An 18,260-nucleotide genomic window follows, 5' to 3' on the forward strand; every position below is an offset into this window, starting at 1 on the left:
AGCTCCTTGTCCAGAATGACCTCCATAGATGAAAGGCGAATGGCGTCGTAGATGCCTAGGGCTTTCCATTGCTCGCCAAAGATTTTTTCCATTCGAACAACCCAGGCTGCCCAGGTTGTAGTAGTTGAGGGCCAAGAGCCTTGGGGCCTCGCTACATCCCACTTCGACCAGTCGAACCCTTGTAGCAAGGGTGATAAGCAATGCTCCTGGAGAAGTGCAGTAATGGTCGATGGCACCGCCGCCTTAAAGATAGGACCCAAGATTTGATGAGGGGTGCTCATGTCGCTCTCAAATCGGATGGTCTTGATTGAACTCCGATCGATGATCTTCTAGCATTGGTCACACTCCTTGGAAAGCTTGGAGATAAAGGAGGCCATGATGAATGGTTTGAAGGAATGACAAGAAAAGAACTTTCTGGGTTAAAGGTTGAAGACGAAAATTTGGAAGGAAGATATGCACTGGAGAGCAATGGCAAGAAATTCAGAAAATTGGAAAGCGTAGAAGTACAAATGAGAGGATTTCGGTATTTATAGGACGATGGAGGGAAGGGCAATCGTTCGAAATTCAAAAATGAAGGGTAAAATCGACCAAGAAATTTGCTAATCATTATGAACATTCAGAAGATCCAGTTGAGAAGACCGAGGGTTTCGTATTTCGGGAGACGCACGATTGCGTGTGGCGGTGAGATTTATGGTGAAAGACGGTTTGGCGTCTGCACGATGCTGAATGGTTCGCAGATTGAGGCGGCATGATGGTGTTTAGCAATAAGGCCATGATGATATGACGGTTCAGGGAGCCGCACGCTTCAAACGTCATTATTAGGGACTAGCCCTATAAAAGAATGCCACGTAGTGTGGTGGTTAGCAGGATCAAGATCATGCAATCGTGCTCAATAAATGCGCCTCGGGAATAAGAGCATTTGAGTTTTAAGTTTTAATTTCGCTTCTTCAAGGCCGGAGCTCGACCAAAGGGTTCAGGCCGAGGGCCTCAGAAGCGAGGGGGCAATGTTTGGGCCCAAAATATTAGTTTGGGCCGAGTATATAATCATTCTTGGCCCGGGAGGCCTTACAACAAGGATACCATGGATCGTGGGCCTCCAAACCTAGGACGGCTAGGTCATAACGCAGGACAAGTCGAGTCCTGGTGCAATAAGGAGTCTCGGCAGGATTAATAACTCGAAAGCGAATCAGGCTCGATTAAGGACTAGGTTCACAATCATAGAGAAAATAGGACTGGTCGAGTTGGCGTTTGATCAGGAGAAGAAGACCTACTCCGAGTAGGGTTTTGACTCGACTTTAAAGGTATCTAGTGCTATAAATAGAGGAGGCTGTGCAACAAATAAACCTCCTCCAATTCAACACACAACTGCCATGCGCAAACTCTCTCAACAACTTTGAGATTTTTTATTTTCTCTTTTCGCTGACACATCTTCCGTTGGCATCAACAGCACTGTGAAAGCAACCGGTGATATATTAAGTCGGCATAGATAGCTCTGTCATCGTAGAATCAGCCGATCTCGCAGTATCTTCCGTTGGCATCAACAGCACTGCGGCGAGGATGGTTGGTTACTTATCCAAGTCTCGGTCGAGAAGGATTTCCGAATCTTTATTGATTGAGGTCATCTCATTAGCCTTCTCAGCGAAGTGAGGTGTTACAGTTTATTGAGCTCGGCGCATTGCACGCCCAGTTATTTTATGATTGGATACTCCCAAGTGGGATTTAGAGTTCGGCATTCAGACAGCCGAACCACGTTCACTATTAAGACTTATATTCGCTTTGAGTATTTGTGCCCTTACACTTTGGTATTGATTCGGCGAGAGTTTACTCTGACGAATAACATCACTGTGACCGAATCCGACGACGACGATTTGTGAACTTCGTAAGAATAGTAACCTTGTCTTCAGGTTCGAGAGCCCAAGAGGCCGAGACGTGTTCCTTTCTCGGCCGCAATCGCAAGACGCAGAAGTCAGCCGCGCACCCAACGCAACATCAACAAATTTACTCCTCGGCCGAGCTCGGCTGACGAGTTGACACGCCCCGCATTCACCGAAGGACGTAGTTAGCTTATAGATTACTCGGTCTGCACGCCACGTAGGCTTGGTAGTTTCTAGGGTCAACAACAGTTCATTAAAATATTAATATCTTGAAGAATCTTAGAGGGCCAGAGGGCTAAAACGAGTCATGTGGCCAGCCATCGGTTGGAGATGACCTTAGATCCCTAAGATGAAATTTTGATAGAAAAAGTTCGATTTGGATGGGGTAGGTTGATAAGAAACATAACGGCAAGGGCATTATATTCAGAGGAAAAACCCCGCCTTTCATAGAGGAGACATAACGTAAGGAGATAGATTGACTTTAGAAAAAAAAAGACAAGGAGATTGGCGTACAGAGGAAGTGCTAACATAATTGCTAGCATGCAAATAGAACTAGCAAACGATGACCAATTGATATATAGATCATACACTCAGAGTTAAAAAGTAAATTACTTGAAGAAGATGAAGCAGAAGACATAAAAAAATTGCCTAAAACAAAAAGATAAATTTGACCGAGGGATCTCCATCTCCACTGGTGCAAGTGCAATTATGCAAACCAGAAAGATAAATTTGATTACTTGTTTCATTTTTGGCACAGAGAACTTGATTACTTTGATGGGGTATTTGCATAGTTCCAGACATATTTTGCAAAAAGTTCAAATTCTCGGTCACCACCAACTTCATCACTGGGCACACCATCAGAAATTTCTTTCAAGTCCTCATCCGTAAGCTTCACATTCAACGATCCAATGTTGATATCAAGGTTCTTAACTTGAGTTGTCCCTGCATATAATCAAAATCGAACTTAAGTATTTTTTAAAATTTTTTTATTAACTTGAAATGTCTGTAGTGCTTAAAATCCATAATCAATAGCAAAGAGCAAGAGAACAGCATTATGTTTAAGAGAGAGAGTACTAATTAAGATGTAATCATACCAGGGATTGGGACATTATAATTGTCCTGATGGAGAAGCCATGCTAGAGCTAATTGAGGAGCAGTGCAGGCATGCTGTATTGCATGGCTGGCAAATTTGCTATACAGTAGTTTGTTCTTTTCCAAATTCTCGCCATTGAACCTCGGATGTGTATACTGGGACACCACCACAATAATGTGAGTTCGGAGTCAAGGGTGATTGCTCTAACAAAATAAGTATCCCAAACCTATGTTTATATAAATACGTATATATACATTTTTTTTTTGTTGGTCTCTCTCTCTTAACCGACCCCATTTAGTGGAAAAAGACTTTGTTGTTGTTGTCTCTCTCTCTCTCGTTATATATATATATATATATATGTGTGTGTGTGTGTGTGTATTTATGTCTCTATATACAAGCGAAGTCATACATACCAGTAAACTCTCTTCAGGCAAGCTCTCTACAATTGCCTTCCCACCGAAGAATCCACGACCAAGTGGACTATACGACACTATCCCGATTCCAAGTTTCCTGTAAGGTGAAATACAGATTAATATTATTTTTTTCCCCTCAGATTTTGAAAACATCAATCTTCACCTAGCTAGGAAAATAAACTTGTGGTACTTGACATTGTAAAACTCAGATAGGTGAAAGGTAACAAACCGGCAAAGGGGAATAATCTCATTTTCGATTTCACGACTCCACAGAGAATACTCCATTTGCACAGCAGTGATGGGATGAACAGCATGAGCTCTAGTTATTGTGTCAGCACTAGCTTCTGATAGACCAATGTATCGGATTTTTCCTTCATTTACCAGCTTCTTAAGCTCCCCCATCTTTACTCCCAAAAAGATAATTCGTTCCAAACAGATATCCATCAACATATAAAAACATTTGGATAGAAAGGATGAAAAATGGAACGGCGAAAAGTCTCTGGATGCTTACAGTATCCTCAATTGGCACTGAAACATCAACGCGGTGCTGATAGTAGACATCGATGTAGCTGACATCCAGCCGCTTAAGGCTAGCTTCACAGCATGACCTCACATATTCCGGGGTCCCATTCACCCGAAATTCATAGTTTCCTGACATGGCAATGCCAAATTTTGTAGCCAATTGAACTTTCTCTCTAGGAAGTCGTTTCAAAGCCTAAAAGTACAAGAAGAGTAAATGATCTAAAAATTATTTTTCTAACAAACTTCTATCGCTTTTAGATGGCATGTCTTGGTGCTAGAGCTCATCAAATCTCATCTTTCATTCAAATATGGAAAGAAAAAAAAATAAAGAAAGAATATTACGGCTCCAAGCAAGATTTCGTTGTGATGATTAAGGCCGTAAATATCTGAAGTATCAAAGAAGGTGATGCCCCTATCAAATGCTTCCTTAATAATTGTACATCCAGCTTCATCAGAGAGCGGAGCTTTGTTGCCACTGTATGTCCCAGATAGTCCCCCACATCCATAACCCAGTCTAGAAACCTGCAGTGCAGGAAGAAAATAAAACCCAATGAGGAGAAATGAATTAATAGTAAGTTTTTTTTATAAGTAATTACCAATTCCTTAATTAATCACTACAAATAAAGACCAATTTTAATTGATTATGTAATTAGTTGACTTGACTGAAACTAATGCGAGACAACAAAAAAAACCTTAATTACTTACCTCCAAGCCCTGACTACCTAGTTTAACTAGTGGGATTTGAATCTGTGACTTGTCCTCCATTCTCAACGAACCCAGAGAGGTCCTTCTGTAATGAAAAATTGGGTTGCTGGTTGCTGCTTACATGTAAAAGAGAAGAACTAACTGGAAGGCACCACTATGCAGTGCAGACACCAGAAACAACGACTTTAAATTATTTGTTTACTATTTTTTTTTCTTGATTTATTGGAAGCAACTTGCAGTATATGATTTATTTATTTTTCTTGATTTATGGGAGAGGGAGACAGACTATAGAAACCCAACTTTCTAGATTTTATGTCGAACATGTCCAATTCAAAAACTTGCAATGGAAACATGTGAAACATGATTAAAAAATAATAATAATCTCAAGACAGCTGTTCTTAAATGTTGTTATTATAAGTTAAAATAACTGTCTCATGTGAGGACAAGCTATTTAGTATTTACTAATCATACTTAAAGATTTCAGCTAAGTAATATATTTATGAAAAATAGAAAGCTCCCCAAAATACAAAGACTGTTATAAATAGACAAAAGTAGATAAATAATATTTGCTAAGAGCAAGGACGAAGTGGTGCAAAATATCATACTGACAAAAGTATTGCAGATATTAGAAAATGAGGGATACTGAGAGTATTATATTTCTTCCTTTTCTCTTTTTGATATTCTCTAACTTTGAACAATCAAAGTGCTCTATTTATAGAACCACTTCAATAGAAAATTACAAAATGATTACTATTTAGCTTGTGAGTTTATATTATACACATGTGGACAAACATACCCACTATTTACAACACTCCCCCTTAGATGTCCACATATCAGTATCAGTTGCCTCGTTAAAACCTTGCTTGGAAAAACTCAGTGGGAAAAAAAACCATAGCAAAGGAAAAAGAGTACAACTTTACTTGGATGGTGTTGAGCATGCTTATGTTGTCTCGTTAAAACCTTAATAGGAAAAACCCAATGGGAAAAAATCTCAATCAAAGGAAAAAGAGTACAACATGCATGTAAGATATTTGGAACCTTTGACTGGGTTGGTTATGGGTCTCAGTTGAACCAATGATGCTGCATGTAAGATGGCATGTCCCCATGTAGAGACTGGCAATTTCGTTTTCATAAGCAGAGTGCGGGCTACTAATTGAAGCCGCTTGATAAATGCCTCTGCTAAATCATTTTGGGTATGGACATGAGGAACATGATGTTCAACATCAATGCCCAGTGCCATATAGTAATCATCAAAGGTTTGAGACGTAAATTCACTAGCGTTATCAAGTCGAATGGACTTAATGGGATGATCTGGGAACTGTGCTCGCAACTTAATTATTTGAGCAATAAGTCTCGCAAAAGCTACATTTCGAATAGACAATAAGCAAACATGTGACCATCGGGTAGATGCATCAACCAAAACCATAAAATATCGAAATGGTCCACAAGGTGGTTGAATAGGTCCACAAATATCCCCTTGAATTCTTTGCAAAAATGATGGGGATTCATCATCAACCTTTAGTTGTGATGGTCTAATTACCAACTTCCCTTGGGAACAAGCCTTGCAAGGGTTATCATTTGAGACATCAATGTGTCTGCTCAATAATGGATGTCCATTAGAGTTGGTAATGATTCTACGCATCATGGTAGATCCTGGATGACCTAGACAGTCATGCCAAAGCATGTAAACCTTTGAATTCATGAACTTATGGTTCATGACAGTATATGCCTCAACTATCTTTATGTATGTATAATACAATCCACTCGATAAACCATGCAACTTCTCCAATATACGCTTCTGGGTATCATTGGAGGTAATGCATAAATATTCCATATTTTTTACACTTTTCGTTTCAATGTGGTATCCATTTAGACGTATGTCTTTAAAACTCAACAAATTTCGAATTGATCGAGTAGCATATAATGCATTCTTTATGGATAATATTGTTCCATTTGGTAACATAATCTGGTCTTTTTCTAAGCCTTCAATTACATCTGATTGCCCTGATATTGTTGTTACCTTTACTTTTGCAAGTACCAAATTTGAGAAATACTTTCGATATCGAAATATTGAATGCGTGGTTGCGCTGTTTGCAAAACAAAAGTCTCCTCCATTGCTCTTGTTTTGAGAATAATCATAATTTTTATCAATGTTCTCTGAGTAAAGAAAAAGCAGTTTATTCATACTGGAATACTACTTTTATTGAATTGAAAATGCAAGCATTCAACCACAAGTACAAATAACAAGAGTACATTAAACATAAATAATTCAATCGGACCCATAAACTTCATTCCCTATTTCATTAATAAAGTCTGTAGCATCCAGGTGGGTTGTGTTTAACTGTCCTGATAAATTGGTCACTGGATCAGGTGTTTCCATTGGTTAAGCCTTGTCGAAGAAATTGATTTCGACACCCTTATCCTTGAATGAGGTTTGATACAGTTCCACCAAATGCTTTGGGGTGCGACAAGTACGCGCCCAATGTCCGTTGCCACCACACCTATGACAAACTCCTTTAGGACTTCTAGGAGTGTTCATATGAGCTTTTCATTTCTGACGATTTGCATTTTTAAAGTTTGGGCCTAGATTATGCCTTAGAACCTGGTTATGAAACTGAACACCATGGTTCTTGCCTTTCCCGTTCCACCGACGTCGCTTGTGGCCACGTCCTCATTTGTAATTATTGCCATGGGAGAATATGGTATTCCTTTCAAGGGAAGCAGCATTCACTTCTGGGAACGGTGTTGATCTAGTAGGTCGAGAATTATGGTTTTTCATCAGGAGCTCATTGTTCTGTTCAGCTACCAGGAGCACATATATCAGCTGGTTGTATTCAGTGAAGCCTTGCGCTCTATACTGCTGTTGCAGGAGCATGTTAGAGGCATGAAATATGCTGAAAGTCTTTTCCAATAACATCTCCTCAGTAATAATATCCCCACAGAGCTTCATCTGAGAGGTAATTCTGAACAACGTCGAATTGTACTCAGCCACTGACTTGAAATCCTAGATCCTTAGGTGAGTCCAGTCATAACGAGCTCTTGAAAGAATCACCGTTGTCTGGTGATTGTATCTATTTCTTAAGGCCTTCCAGATGGCTAATGGACCTTCAACCGTTAAGTACTCACTTTTTAATGCCTTATCAAGATGGCGACGAATAAAAATCATGGCCTTTGCCCGATCTTAAGAGGATGAGCTGCTATCTTCCCTGATGGTATCTCCAAGATTCGCTGCTTCAAGATGGATCTTAGTATCCAATACCCAAGTAAGGTAATTATTTCCAGTAATGTCCAGGGCAGCAAAATCAAGTTTTGCCAAGTTTGCCATTTTCTTTTTTGAAAGAAAAATGAGGTGTGTAAGAACTTGCAATAATATGTGTTCTGGAGGAATATATTGTTAGAACTTCTAGTTTTTACAAATTTTTTATCTTCAGGCCAAAATGTTAAGTACTCGAAACTTTAGGCTCGAGATTTACATGACTAATGAGAAGGGTAATTGTACCGCACCATTCTCATTTAAACAAGTATAGGATGGAAGATTATTTCGCATCACTTTAAACAACAGGAAAATTTAAATATGTAGAGTAAGGTGGACGATTATACCGCACCACCTAAAATTGCGATAAAATTAAATATGCAAAGCAGGGTGGACGATTATACAGCACCACCTAAAATTATAATAAAATTTAAATATGCAAAGCAGGGTGGACGATTATACCAATAAAATTTAAATATGCAGAGCAGGGTGGACGATTATACCGCACCACCTAAATTGCGATAAAATTTAAATATGCAGAGCAGAGTGAGTGATTATTCCACACCACCTAAAATTGCGATAAAATTAAATATCAAGTAAATTTAAATATGCAAGATAGGGTGGACGATTATACCGCTCCACTTAAAATAGTAAAATTAGATATGCAATCCAAGATAGGCGATGATACCGCACCATCTTGGATTACATAAATAAATACTCGGTTAGTAGTCAAGAGTTACACCAAACAAAAAATCAAAGATATAAGTAACTGTTAGGTTGAGAACTAGAAGTAAACATGGTCCAAACAATTCTTCGCAATGGTATATCCAGCAATTAAGTCAGAGGAAGAAGAAGAACAGTAAAAACCTTAGAGGAAACATTTTTATTTTTCAGTGAAGGGAAATGAGAAATGATTACAGAGTCGTGCTGATAACGTGTTATAAATAGGCAAAAGTAGATAAATAATCTTTGCTAAGAGCGAGGAAGAAGTGGTGCAAAATATTACACTGACAAAAGTATTGTAGATATTAGAAAATGACAGATACTGAGAGTATTATATTTCTTCATTTTCTCTTCTTGATATTCTCTAACTTTGAACAATCAAAGTGCTCTATTTATAGAGCCACTTCAATGGAAAATTACAAAAGGATTACTATTTAGCTTGTGAGTTTATATTATACACATGTGGGCAAACATACCCACTATTTACAACAAAGACATATAAGCTTTATATTTGTTTCTAATCTTCACATTGCATCTACTACAATTTTTTCTCCAGTTTTGTGGAAATACAAACACCGAGATTAGCAATTTTGAAACAAAAGATAACAAAAATATGATCCAAACTATGACTGAATCTATGTGCAAACTCTATTTGCTATACTTTTGTACAGAAAAACAATGCATGGCCTATGGATAGCTATACAATGCAAGAGATGCTGACTAGTTTAGCCATAAATGCCTACCAATTTTTGCTTCCATAATATGCAAAGAAGCATAGTGCAGTTATCACACCGCCCGCAGATATCAGCAGCTTGGCAAATGCAGCAGGTGCCCTAGTGCTTTTGTTGGCTTGCCCACTTCCCCCAATGATTTCACAATCCTCATCTGTTTCTTCTCCTAGGCCATCACCTCATTCAACTTCATCACATATGTTGATTTTTGGTTTCAAATATTTGTTGTATATTTCATTATTCATTACAAGATAGTAAAGGCAAATCTTATAGAGAGACAAAAAGAAAGCTACAAGAAATTGTAGGCTAACTACCCCAACACAATCCCTAAAATTTGCCCTAACAAGAGGAAAAGCCAAAACCTAATTACAAGGAAAGAAGCTTTTACAAGCAATAAAGAAAGGTTGACAAAAGGAAGGTAAGGTGAATGACAAATTATGGGAAGTCATGAAAGTAGGGTTAAGACCATCATTTTAGCCTATGACTTAGCTAAAGTGAGGATGACAACCCATACCTACAACCCATCCCTTGAGATCTTATACAAACCGGTTTCAATACACCCTCTCAAGCTGGATCAAGGGGATTGATTGATCAAGCTTGCACAACAAACGCTGAAACTGAGTAAAGTCTAGTGTTTTTGTGAATAAATTAGCAAGTTGATGGTGGCTATCACCTTATCACCTTGGATTGAACTTGAGCTCGAATATAATGGCAGTCAACTTCAATTTGTTTGGTCCTTTTATGGAATATTGGATTGGAGGCAATGTGCATGGTAGCTTGGTTATCACAATACAAGGACATATATGCCATGCTTGTGAATCCGAGCTTTGAAAGAAGACCTTTCAACCATATGAGTTCACAGGCCGTTGCTATCATGGCATTATACTCAGCTTATGCACTAGATCGAGCAATAACAGTTTGTTTCTTGCTCTTCCAAGTGACAAGATTCCCTCTAACAAATGTGCAAAACTTGTTGTGGATTTTCGATCAAGGGCATTTCTAGCCCAATCAACATCTGTGTAGGACAAAATGTGATTTGATCCATTGTTCTTCATAATTATCCCCCTTCCTACTAAGCCATTGAGATATCGAAGTATTCTCTTGATGATTTTCTAGTGAACTAGAGTAGGAGAATGCAAGAATTGATTGGCTAGTCTAACTGAATATGAGATATCAAGCCTAGTAATGGTAAGGTAAATAAGTTTCCTAACCATTCGCTGGTAAACACTAGGGTCCGAGAGAGGTTCACCTTTTTCATGCCATTAAAGCTTGCTAGCTAGGGGTGCCCGAGCTGGTTTACACTCCATCATGTTAGCTTCATCTAGAAGATCAAGAACATTCTTTCTTTGATTCAAGAACAATCCCTTTGAAGAGGTAGCCACCTCAATTCCAAGAAAGTATTTCAAGGGTCCCAAGTCTTTAATGGCAAATTTTTGGTGAAGTGATTGCTTAAGAGCCTTGATTTCACTCATATTGTCACCTTTAATAATTAGGTCATCAACATATATAAGCACAACCAATTTGCCAGCAATACCACTTCGAACAAATAAAGAAGAGTCAGCATAACTCCTTTTAAACCCTGCAACTTGAAGGACTGAACTAAGCTTCGAATACCAAGTTCGAGGGGACTGTTTGAGACCATATATGGCTTTGTGAAGTCTGCCGACCTTGTTGGATTCCTTTTCTCATGGATGGCATGGTGGCAACTTCATGCCACTTCTTCAATGCATTTTTCACATCCATTTGGAATAAGGGTCATGCATTATTGATTGCCACAAATAACAATACCCTCACCATGTTCATTTTGGCAACTGGAGCAAAGGTCTCCTTGTAGTCAATGTCATAGGTTTGAGTAAAACCTTGAGCTACTAACCGTGCCTTGTGTCTCTCAATGCTTCCATTGGAGTTGAATTTGGTCGTATATATCCACCTACTTCCCACGGCCTTCTTGCCATTTGGAAGATCCACCACACTCCATGTCTGGTTGTCATTCAGAGCTTGAAGATTTTTAGTCATAGCATCTTACCACTCAGGCATGCAGGTGGCTTCATGAAAATTCCTTGGTTCAAAATTGTGGGACAATTTGTTAAGGAAAGAAGCATGAGAAGATGAGAATCTGTGATAAGAAATGGTTGCAGAGATAAGATGCCTTGCAGTGTAAGTAACGTATTATTGTAACCTCACTGGTGGATGTCTATCTCAGGTAGGATTTCTTCTTGGTGCATTTATAGCTTGCTGATTTGGTTGAGTTTCTGATGGTCTAGAAGAGCTTGGCACTGCATCAATTACACTCTCAGTAAGTTGAGAATTCTTAGTGCTGATATGAGCAGGAGTGACTTCATGAACTTCTGCTGGAATAGGCAATGAAAATAGGTTCATAAGATTTTCCATATTAGCATTAGTCTCCAATCCTTTGTGGAAATAAGGTGAATATTCATCAAATCCCACATCTCTAGAGACTGTCAACTTCCCCGTGTTAGGGTTATACACTTTGTAACCCTTTTGAGAACTGGAGTATCCCATAAACACACATTTGACAGCTCAAGGGTCAAGTTTATCATGATGAAGAGCTTGAATGTGCACATAACAAGTACAACAAAAACTCCTGAGGTGAGATAAGTCTATAGGCCTGCCCTTCATGACTTCAAAAGGAGATTTAGTATTCAACACTCGAGTTGGCAGTTTATTAATGATGTAAGTGGCAGTGAGTAAGGCTTGAGACCAAAATTTCTTAAGAACACTCATTTGGATCATAAGTGATCGAGTCTTCTCCAATAAGTCTCGATTTTTTCTCTCTGCCACACCATTTTGTTATGGTGTACCAACATAACTAGTTTGATGTAAAATGTCATGATTGCTCAAGTAATTACTTATGTTATTGGAAGTGTATTTGATGCCATTATATGGTCTTAACATATATAACTTAGATGAAAATTGATTGGTGATTAGTTTGTGAAAGTCCTTAAAAGCATCAAACAAATCACTTTTAAGTTTTAAAAGATATAACCAGGTCACTCTAGAATAGTCATCAACAAATGTAACATAATATATATACCCATCAAATGATTCTACACGAGAAGGGCCCCAGATATCTGAGTGAACAAGCTCAAAAACTCTACTAGTTCTAGAATTAGAGGAAACAAAATGGAGTCTAGTGGCTTTTGACATTTGACAAGTTTCACACTCAAGTATGTTTCTACAAAAAAAAAGGAAACAACTTGGTCATCACAGGTTCTGAGGGATGGGCAAGGCGTTGGTGCAAGAGTTGGTGTTGACATTGAGCCTTTTGATAAAATTGGATTCCTTTGAGAGATAGTATAGTCCATTCAAGAAGAACCTTTCACCAATCTTCTTCTGAGTAACTCGGTCCTGAAACACAACATTGTGAGGGGAAAATATGGCAAAACAGTGTAAGGTTTTTATGATTTTTCCTATTGACAAGAGCTGAAAAGGAAAAAAAGGTACATAAAGAGCAGTGGAATCAGTATGCTCACTTAGCAATCTAATATTTCTTTTCCCTAGAATAGGTTCTCATTTCCCATTTGCAACAGATAGATGAATTTGATCAATAATTTTTTGAAATTCATGGAGACTAGAGGATTTATTAGTTATATGATCAGTGGCACCATAATCAATAATCCAAAAATCATGTGTAACATTTGCATTAAGAGCAGTGGAAATGACACTGATAATACCTGGAATATTGCATTTCGATGTGTTCTCTGAGTCAGCCAAGAATCCAGCAAATTTCCCTAACATTGCAGTAGGGTTTTCAGGCATCATTTCATCAAGCTCAGTGTTTCCTTGCTTCTTTTGAAGAAAAACAGCAAACTCATTGATCAAGGACACATGATTTGTTGAGAAATTGGTCATCCTATCAGTTGAAGAACAAGCTGAGTGAAATGTTTTTGGAGTGACTCATCCTTTCCTATCTTTGATCATCTTGCCTTCTCTATCAAACTTAGGCTTTAACTCCGGATGAAGAATCTAACATTTTTCTCTCAAATGTCCCTTCATGTTGCAATAAGAACATTTCTAGTCTGCTTTCTTCCCAAGCACCCTATCACCAGTTGCTTTGTGATTTGTCGTGAAAACCCTAGCCTTATAGTTGGATTTGGGCTCAACGTTCATCACTCTTCGTCGAATTTCCTCTTTCTGGACTGCATGACACATATTTGTAAATGAGGGCAGCTCTTGAGTCATTAACAAATGACTACCTAGGTCTTTATACTCGGCTCCCAAGCTTGCTAAGAGTTGAAACACCTTGTCTTCATCAGCCCTCTTTAGTAGCATAGCGGAATCAGTCATGTGTGGACGATACATATCGAGTTCATTCCACATGGATTTCATACTTCCAAGGTGTTGAACAAACGAGTGATCTCCTTGCTTTAAACTAGCCACACTCTTCTTCAATTGAAAGATGCGAACTGAGTTGTTTTGGCTGCCATACATGTCTTTGACAAACTTCCATAGAGGAAGGGAAGACTCTGAGTAGCTGAAAAGCTCAGACAGTTTTGGCTCCATGGAGTTAAGTATCCAGGACATGACCAGCTTGATCAGTAGTGTGCCATGCATTATAGGTTGTTGATGTGGATTATGGGGGCTCAAAGCTTCCATTGATAAACCCTAGCTTCAATTTTCCTCCTAGAGCAAGTGACACAGCTCTTGACCAAGGAAGGTAGTTGAACTTGTTTAGTAGCACCAAGCAAAGTTGTTATTTTGGATTGTTCTCACACCCTTGGGTTAAGTGTGGGGAAGAGGATGAAGCACTATCAGCATTAGACGCATTTTCTTCTGCCATCTCTATTGATGATGAGCAAACAAAAAAAAATTGAACAGAGTTAGGACCCTATGGTTCCTGCTCTAATACCATGTTGATTTTTGGTTTCAAATATTTGTTGTATATTTCATTATTCATTACAAGAGAGTGAAGGCAACTCTTATAGAGAGCCAAAAAGAAAGCTTTTACAAGCAACAAAGAAAGGTTGACAAAAGGAAGGTAAGGTGAATGACAAGTTATGGGAAGTCATGAAAGTAGGGTAAAGACCATCACTTTAGCCTATGACTTAACTAAAGTGAGGATGACAACTCATACAAACAACCTATCCCTTGAGATCTTATACAAACCGGTTTCAATAACATCATACTCCAATTCATACAGTTTCAACTCGCCTTGTTGCAATTCTTTCATGAGCTCTTTAACTTGTTCCTGCAATTTATGAGTCTGTTTTTTTCATTCTCAACTTTAATTCTTCTTTATTCTTTAGAGATCGACTTCACTAGAGAAACAAGCAATGGCGAAACTAAAAAATTTTCATCGGGTGGGCTAGCTTAAAGATTTAAATCTTTATAATAATAAAAACATGATACTGTATTTTCACAGTATCAGCTAGCTAAAGAAAATTTTGACAAGGTGAGCCAAAGATTTTCGTTATTAAACAAATACGTGTTTAAATTCAAACAAATCCAAACTTGTACATATGCAAGAATCAATGAGAAAAAAGGAATGTAAGAAAAATAAATGGTTTGTAAACTGTATTATATAATTTTATATCAAACCAAGAAAATTTGGATCAATGACTAAATATATGGTGGGCTATATACGAAAATCAATAAAAATTACATGTCAAATTTATTTTTCACCGAAAGCTACCTAGGTTATAGCCCAGGGTAGCCCTTAACGTGGCTTCGCTAGTGGAAACAAGAAGAGACTTCTATTCAATATATTATTATGTTACATACTTTGTCGTTTTACAGAGATCCAACTGTTGATTTTGAAAACATATATATATATATATATATATATATATATATATATATATATATATATAGAGAGAGAGAGAGAGAGAGAGAGAGAGAGAGAGAGAGAGAGATGGTTCTTTGTACACCACCAAGAAATTCGCTCACAGGATGAAATGTATCACATCTATCACATAATGAAACATGTTGCATGCAGGATGAAATGTGAGAGAGAACACGTATGGCCACACTATGTAAATTGGAAAAACAAGTGAATCTATAGACACAAAATAGGGATGCATGTAACTCGGGCTATTGTATGGGTTTGAACCATCAAACCCTACCTTGACCTTCTCGCCTTCACAATCTAAGCTCATTGTTTGAAACGAGTATTAGGTGGATTGAAATAACCCATTTTTATGTATGTAACACTTAATTTAAGTGTTTGTAGTATAGACTTTTTGGTTTGAGTTGTGTTCAGTTGAGCAAAACCTCAACCTGACCCATATAGATTACCTCAACTCAACTCGAACTTGGATTGAGTTCAACTAAATTTGAGTTAGCCCAACCTAAGTTCGAGTCATATAAACTGTCTCCAGACGACAAACAACATCTAAACTGGCCCAAAAGTTCCAACCAAAGGCTAATCCCACAATGAAAACCCAATAGGCCCTAAATGTCAACTTTTTTTTTCTTTTCTCTCCAAGTGTGAGAGGTTTTCTCTTTTTTTGAGAGTCATTCTCACCATTAGTGTGAGTAGCTTCCAACCTATCGATTTCATTGCCGCCAGCCTTCGTCGTGGCAAAGGTCGATGGAAGATCTGTGCATTTTCTTTCTGCTTCCTCCTTTTGTTCCTTTTGCTTCCTCTCTCTCCATTTATCTTTACAATTTTAACCAGTCTGTTATACTTTATGGGCATCCATCTTCTTGGACCTTTTTCGATCTAGTTTGCAATTAGTTTTCAACGCATTTTGATGCACTTGTTTGAGAAGGTGGGCAGAGTTCTGATGACACCAGCTCGGGTGTTTACAAGACCACCTCTTTCTCTCTATCTGCCTTTATTGGAAGTGTTGTCTGTGGTAATCCCACATGCTTCTTTCAATTTCTAACCGAGACCGGTGCAAAGTTCATGGCTGGGAGACGGGGTATCACTTCATTTCATCTCTACGATGCTGCTTGGTGGGAGTTATGGCGTCGATTTGGGAAATCGGTTTTGGTTGATCGGGAAGAACTATTGCAGCAGTGGAAGCAATTTGGAGTGTTATGGAGCTTTGTATCAAAATTTGGGCTTTGGGTTGGGCTTTTTTAAGATAGTTTGGGTGGCCCATTTTTGTCTTGTTAATATTTGTTTGTGGGCCTTTGTCTTGTAATTAACTTTTGTAATAAAACTTCTTCATTTCTATAGAAAGGATTTATAAAATAAATAATAAATAATAAATAAAAAGGTAAATTACATCAATTATTGAGTCAATCACAGTTTCATACCCCATCTTTAAAATATTTTAATGTCATACCTCATCTTCGAATTTGTTGCACTGTCATATTTTTCGTCAGTTTGTCAGTCAATTCTTCTGTTAAATGTTGACGTGGCTTGAGATGGGGCCCACTCCCTATTAAAAATAATTAAATATTAAAAACTAAATATTTAGTTAATTTTTTAATTTTTTACACCCCTTCTTTCCCATCCACCCGTGTCCCCCAACCTTCATTTACCGCCAAAACCAGAACCCCACCGCCCTCTCTTCCTCCATCTCCACCTCCACCTCCCTCCTATGGCGCTCCTCCCCTTCCTTCTCCCCCTCTTCCTACACACCCATCGCCCTCACCAAATTAATCAATGTAACCAATTTCAAACAAAATACCCCAATTCCACCAAAACCCTAACCCTAAATTTCAAATTCTTAGCACTAATCATCCTCATAGCAATGTCCATAACAAAATCAACGTTGTCTCCCATGGCCTCAGTCTCCACCATTGCTGTCGTCGCCCACGGTCCCAGTCTTCGCCTCGCCCCCAGTCCTAAATTTCGAATTCGCCTGTTTTGGAGAAAGCTTCAGGCTTTGCTTAAGGGTTTGTGGGTTTTGGCTTAGGGGACGGGAGGCAGCTGTGCTTAGGTTCTAGGGTCGAAGAAAAGTGGGTTCGATCGGGTATTTCTGGGTTTTGGTTTAGGGTTTGGGAAAGGAGGTGAGGAGCGATGTTAAGGTGTCGCGGGGGCGCCCCGGGGGTAGGGGAAGCAACGGCAGAATTAGCCAGAAAAGAAGAGAATAGTAGGGAGAGAATCGGCGGAATCGATCACCTGCAAAAAAAATTCTAGGTTTTTTTGTTTCAAAATTTGTTTGTTTCTAGGGAGAGAAGAGAAGAATGAGGGAGTGGGATGAGTGGTCGAGGTGGGTGGGGGGGATGTTGGCACGAGTGGGATCTGGGTTTCAGATGGGTTTGGTTTTGGGTTGGGGGAAGATGGGAGCGGAGAAGAAGTGTGATGGGGATAAGGGGTGGGTCCTATATTTTTTTTATAAAATATTTAAATGATTTGATTTTTAGTTCTTTTAATATTTAGTTAATTTTTTTGGAATTGTTATTGACACTCCAAAAATCTCATTTTGCACTTCAAACTTTCAATAATTAGAAAGAAAAATACACTTGTGAGAAATATAGAATGAGATTTTTGGAGTGATATTAATAGTTCCCAATTTTTTAATCTAGTTGGAATATGAAGTGGCCCCCGTCTCATGCCACGTCAGCATTTAACAGAGAGATCGACAAAAAACCTAACAGAGGTATGATATTGTAACAAATTCGTAAGATGAGGTATGATATTGAAATGTTTTAAAGATGAGGTATGAAACTGTGATTAACCAAATAATTGAGGTAGTTTTGTGTCATTTATTCAATAGGCCCAATAATACCAAGTTGGAATTGGATCCCTTAGGATCCCCACATCTTACCCATTCATCGTGTATCGTGCGATTAAAAATCATTTGACTTTTTTTATTTAAAATTAAACACAAGTAGTATCTGACGAAAACTGACCGCATGATGTATGATGACTATTAGGATGTGGGGATTCCATCTTTTCTACTAAGTTGACTCGTCTGCTTACGTGGAACGAGCGACGTGTCAAGGACGTATAGTCGAACGCCACGTATCAGTCTGCGTTTTCACGGACGTCAGTAAACCAGAAACGCCAATGGTTTGAAAACCCACACA

At 38.5% G+C, this 18,260-nt stretch overlaps 1 protein-coding gene across 1 annotated transcript; it reads right to left on the minus strand.

Moving 5' to 3' along the window:
- Positions 1-2,427: 2,427 nt before the first annotated feature.
- Positions 2,428-4,856, minus strand: LOC126595921 (perakine reductase-like). The gene is made up of 7 exons (XM_050262318.1): positions 4,608-4,856; positions 4,245-4,424; positions 3,892-4,095; positions 3,610-3,782; positions 3,381-3,477; positions 2,969-3,122; positions 2,428-2,816 (listed from the first exon to the last, which is right to left on the minus strand). The coding sequence occupies exons 1-7, from the start codon at positions 4,665-4,667 to the stop codon at positions 2,641-2,643; spliced, it is 1,044 nt and encodes a 347-aa protein (XP_050118275.1). The 5' UTR covers positions 4,668-4,856; the 3' UTR covers positions 2,428-2,640.
- Positions 4,857-18,260: the final 13,404 nt, after the last annotated feature.

This window comes from Malus sylvestris, chromosome 13, assembly GCF_916048215.2.
Source record: "Malus sylvestris chromosome 13, drMalSylv7.2, whole genome shotgun sequence".
Lineage (NCBI taxonomy): Eukaryota > Viridiplantae > Streptophyta > Magnoliopsida > Rosales > Rosaceae > Malus > Malus sylvestris.

Coding starts and splice junctions, on each gene's coding strand:
- LOC126595921 (XM_050262318.1), bottom strand. CDS start 4,667: ATGGAGGACAAGTCACAGATTCAAATCCCACTAGTTAAACTAGGTAGT. Junction 3,783..3,891: donor CAGTGCCAATTGAGGATACT/GTAAGCATCCAG, acceptor TTGGGAGTAAAG/ATGGGGGAGCTTAAGAAGCT. Junction 2,817..2,968: donor TTATAATGTCCCAATCCCTG/GTATGATTACAT, acceptor GATTATATGCAG/GGACAACTCAAGTTAAGAAC.